Below are 5,215 nucleotides of genomic sequence, written 5' to 3'. Positions count from 1 at the left end.
ACACACACACACACACACACACACACACACACACACACACACACACACACACACACACACACGCCTAAGATTTGACATATATGTTGAATTTATCACATAAATTAAAGCTTTTTTCAAACTACAGTCAAGAGTTTGTATTTGTATCTGTTAAACGTGTCTGTTTATATGCAAATTAAATATTTGGGATTTTCGGCATCACATCAAATTAGATAAATTTAATTTCTTGTGCATAAATCTGTTGCATTTTCCTCAACAGAAAAGCTGACATTTGAACTCTTTTAAATCTTTGTTATAATTAAGCAAAGGTGTGAATGTGTGTTTTCACATCGTTTTCTCAATATTTGAAGTAGACTGTACTAGAAATAGATAAAGCAGCATGCATAAGTTGCATATCTAAGGTTGGAATAAAAACAATTAACTCCTTTTGACATGATGAATAATGAATATTTATAACTTCATTCAATGAGAACAATGTTATATGATCTTAAACATTATCGTGTGACCTTTTTGTGATTTGTTCTGTAGACTGATTTTTTTAACTTCCTTTTACATGCTACTTGTGCTTTCATACAACAATTTCACAGAAACTAAAACAACAAACAAGAAAAGTTAATGAAACTCTAATGCTTTGTTTTGACACCTTCGTCTTTACTGACTGTAGTTACACCATGTAACAGTTGGAAAGCTGTGAAATTATCCCCAATGCTTGTGTACCAATATAATGTTGCAAGAAAAACTGAAACAAAAAATTAAGGCAGTATTAAAGTTTCTTACAAAGCACAACTGGTATAAAACATCTGACCTAATTATGAACAAAGTCTTGGCCACAGGAACTTTAACAACACAATTTTATGCTAAATGTATGAAATAGTAGCATAGAAAGATCAAAACTAAATCCTAAATCTACATAAAGGTCTCATTTTCCTTGACTTCATTGACAGTCTCAGGTCTTGTAATTGCTGTTCTCAAACTTTCCCAGAATACAGGGATCTGATTCTCATCGTGGGGCCACTCCAGGTACGTCCTGGAGTTCATGACTCTCCGCAGCCTGGAGAACCTTTTGGGGATGTTTTTTGCGTCAATGGGCTCCAGCAGAATCAGAACAACCCTGTCGTCATTCTGATCAAACAATCTAAAATGTGTGTAGTCCAGTTCGTACTTGCACCATTCGCTCCGGACAAAATGCCGAGAAAGGACAAAAATGGTTCTGTGGCTCTTTTCTATGGCGTCCATGATGTTGTCCAGGATCCAGCCACCTGGAACAAAGTCTCTCTTGTGGAGGCAGAGTTTGAGCTGAGGTTCGGTTTGCTCCAGCGCCAACAGCAGATGTGCCTCCACCCAGCCGGAGTCCATTTCACTGTAGGACACAAAGGCATCGAAGTCGAGTGCTCCCTTCCTCAGCTTCGGCTTCCTCTTTGCTCTGAGCCAGGCCCAGGTCATCCTCATGTACCACAAAATGTTGAACTTATAGCACAGAGCTGCACTGAGCAGACACAGCGCCAGGATGCCTGAGCAGAGTAAAGAAAATGCTAAAATCGTGTGACACTTGAACACCGACAGCCTCACGTCTGCTATGGTCTTCCCTCTCTCTGTATCAGGGGATTCACAGATGTAAGATGTCGTCTCATCTCTGACTGAGACTCGCTGATTCATCAAGTCACCCGACATTAAAGCCACAAAGTCACATGTGCAGATGTACGGGTTTCCGCCGGCCTCCAGACGCGTCAGCTGCTTGTAATCGTGTAGATCATTGCTGCTGAACATCTGCAAAGTGTTGTTTTGGATGGAAAGAAAGGTTAGCTGAGGGTACAAACTCCCTGCGGGTAAATATGCCATCTTGTTGCCGGAGATGTGTAACTCTGTGAGGAGCGGAAGCTTGATGTCGAACACAGTCAGATAATTTTTGGATAGGTCAAGGATGTGCAAACTCTCTGGCAGACAGTGAGTCACCATTGTTAGATGACTTGAAGAAAGGTTTAGGAACTGGAGATTTGCTGGCCAGTAACAGCTGTCAGGCATAGTGGTAAATGAGTTTTGACTCATGTCAATGTTCTGAAGCCTTTCTAATTTGGTGAAGAGGCGGCTGTTGATTGTCTGGAGGAGGTTTTTGCTGACATTGAACGTCTGTAGGTTCATAAGGACACCGTTGCCGTTACACATCACTTCAATGAGGGCAATATCACTGACAAAGTTGTCACTGATGTCCAAAAACTCCAGTTTTTTGAGCTCGACAGAGGTTTGACAGGGAATGACAAACAACATGGCATTTATCACAGATGCCTTTCGCACTGCATTAATCAGCGGTTCCTCGAAATTGAGGGCTGGGAAACGGTAGAACCAAGTGATATCAACATTTTTGAAAAAAACAGCCTCTAATTTTTTCAGGTTGAGGGAACCTAACATGGGAATCCTAGTTGGAGCCAAGAATTTTGCATTTTCAAATGCCAGCATAATTACATCAGAGTCTTCCAACAAATTTAGAAATTTTAAACAAGCTTCAACTGACATATTGACGTTTTTAAAACTAAGACTTGGAAGACCAAGGTCGAAGGCCACCTTTAGAGGGACTACTTGTTTCTCTGTGAAGAACAGCATATCAGTGAATGTTAGTGTTGTGTTTGCACGCACGACTTCTGACAGTATGGTTTGTACGAGTGCTCGATTCCTCTGAAATCCGTCACTTAGACCAAGTGTTATGTGGTTAATAGGCCCAATTTGTCTCAGACTTCCTTCAGCATAGACTTGCAGATTCTTTCCATCAAAAAACAACTCTTCGAGACCAAACAGACCTGAAAAATCAAGTTTACTGATGGAGTGAAGGAAAGGTCCTCCGAAATGTAAGGTCTTCAGTCTCTTCAGTGGCTGGAAAAGATTACCTTGACCCAGTGTTGTGTATTTGTTTCCCAAAAGATTTAAGTACTTAAGCGAAAAAAGAGTCTTAAACCACATCGAGGACAACACAGCCAGCTGGTTTAAGGACAAGTCCAGCTTCTCCAAATGAATCAGTGGGACAAATGCGTCTCCATGGATGGTTTTGATTCGGTTGTTGTTCACAGTCAAAGACCTCAAACTGGAAAATGCAAGAAAGTCATCTTTCATGATTCTTTCCAATTGGTTGAAAGAGAGATCAAGTCCAGTGATGAGCTTCGATGGAGCTTCAGGGATTTTCATCAGGTTTTGTCTTGAGCAGTTGCAGGATGTTTGATCACAGCGGAGACATTGCGGTCTGGACAATGAGAAGCTCTGAGACACCAGCAGAAGGACAAAGACAAGAGACGTCATGATTCTGATTTCTGTAAAACACATAAGAACATAAAACCATCCATCAGGCTTTTTCTTTCAAATGGTTGCATGAAACAGTTTGACAATAAACAAGACTTTACATCTGTGCTTGCAGCTCTGTTAAAGCTTTATCTTGATGCCAAAGTACCAATAAAAAGATTAACCTGTTGGTAGAAGACAAGAGGTTCATTGATGTCAGTACATCTCACTCTGAGAGGAACATACAGTTCCATGAAAAAGTATTTGTCCATCTACAGAAATCTTTTATTTATGCATATTTGTCACACTGAAATGTTCAAGATCATCCAACTAATATTCACATATATTTAATTTTAGAAATAACCAACAAAACATCCATCCATTCTCTATACACCACTTTATCCTCACTCGGGTTGCGCTTGGTGCTGAAGCCTATCTCGGCTGACTCGGGCGAAGGCAGGGGACACCCTGGACAGGTCTTCAGTCTGTTGCAGGGACCAACAAAACACAAAAGTATTAATTAGCTTTACACCAGATGTAATGGACCCATGTCTTCCAAAAAGTTCCACCTTGGACTCACCAGTCCACGGGATGTTATCCCAAAAGTCTTACAACTCATTCAGATATTTTTTTGTAAAGACCAGATGAACCTTTATGTTCTTTTTGGTCAGCAGTGGTTTGATCCTTGTAACTCTCCCATGGATCCATTTCCTCCCAGAGTCTTCCTTATTGTAGAATCATGTAGACAGACGTTAACTGAGACCAGTGAGGTCTGCAGATCTTAAGATGTTCTCTGGGTTCTTTTGTGAGCTCCTGGATTAGATATTGATGCTCTTGGAGAATTGTTGGTCTTGTGACCACTGGGAAGGTTCACCACTGTTCCATGTTTCTCCATTTGTGGATAATGTCTCTCACTGTAGTTCTCTGGAGTTCCAGAGCCTCAGCAATGGATTTGTAACCCTCCAGACTTATGAATGTCGATGACTTTGTTTCTCATCTGTTCTTGAATCTCTTTAGAACGTGGCATCATGTGCTGCTTGTTGAGACCCTTTATCTACTTCTCAATGCTAGACAGGTTCTGTTAAGTGATGTTTAGATACAACAAGCCTGGAGGTAATCATATGTGAGTGTGGATGGTGAAACTGAACCCAACTGATGAATAAATTTGGTCATTTGGTAGACTGGTAGCTAAGTGGGCAATTACTTTTTCAAATAGAGCAAGATAGGCTGGACAGTATTGTTCCTTCAAAAAATGACACCATCATCTAAAAATTGCATTTTCTTTTGTTATCTTTGTCATATATTAAAATTAGTTTAATGATCTGAAACATTTAAATGTGGCAAATATGCAAAAATAGCAGATTTCTGTGTGGGTTCAAATGCTTTTGCAAAGCACTGTAAATGTCCGAACCAAATATAACGGTGATTTATTCAATAGACATTTCACATATCAAACCTGAAACTTGGGGGATCATCAAATCTTTCATTGTCTGGATTGTCTGAACATTTGATGATGGTCTCTTGAATATATTTCGGCGTGAATCCAAGTGGTGGACTGAAAAAATCCTGACATCCCTACACCAGCTAAAGATATGACTGCTAATTGCAGCCAAGAAGCTGACATGGACAAAAAGTACAAATAGACACAAGTGACTGAAACAGATGCCATCTGACTTCCTTCCTAAACATTATCTGGATAATTATAATACAGAGAAATGATAGTATTTTTCTGGGAAATACAGCTGCAGTATGATTACTTGTCACTAAAATAGAAGTCATTTTCAGGGAAGAAATTAAAGCAGAAATTACCCAAATGCAAGTTTCCTGATAAATCTTAACAAGTCAAATCTGCCATCGGTATTTTTTATTATTGTCAGTTTTCAGTACTTCTTCTACTGTAATGAAATAAAATGTCTCTGGAGAAAGGCCTACAGAGTTTTGACCAGGTGTAGAG

The 5,215-nt window shown here is 39.8% G+C and overlaps 1 protein-coding gene across 1 annotated transcript; it reads right to left on the bottom strand.

The window, feature by feature from the left end:
* Positions 1 to 550: 550 nt before the first annotated feature.
* On the bottom strand, positions 551 to 3,306 carry LOC110963967 (toll-like receptor 2). Its single transcript, XM_022212503.2, has one exon. The coding sequence runs from the start codon at positions 3,304 to 3,306 to the stop codon at positions 904 to 906; it is 2,403 nt and encodes an 800-aa protein (XP_022068195.1). The 3' UTR covers positions 551 to 903.
* Between the last annotated feature and the right edge of the window lie 1,909 nt (positions 3,307 to 5,215).

Source organism: Acanthochromis polyacanthus, chromosome 3 (assembly GCF_021347895.1).
Source record: "Acanthochromis polyacanthus isolate Apoly-LR-REF ecotype Palm Island chromosome 3, KAUST_Apoly_ChrSc, whole genome shotgun sequence".
Taxonomy (NCBI): Eukaryota; Metazoa; Chordata; class Actinopteri; family Pomacentridae; genus Acanthochromis; species Acanthochromis polyacanthus.
This window is presented reverse-complemented; position numbering and strand designations above follow the sequence as displayed.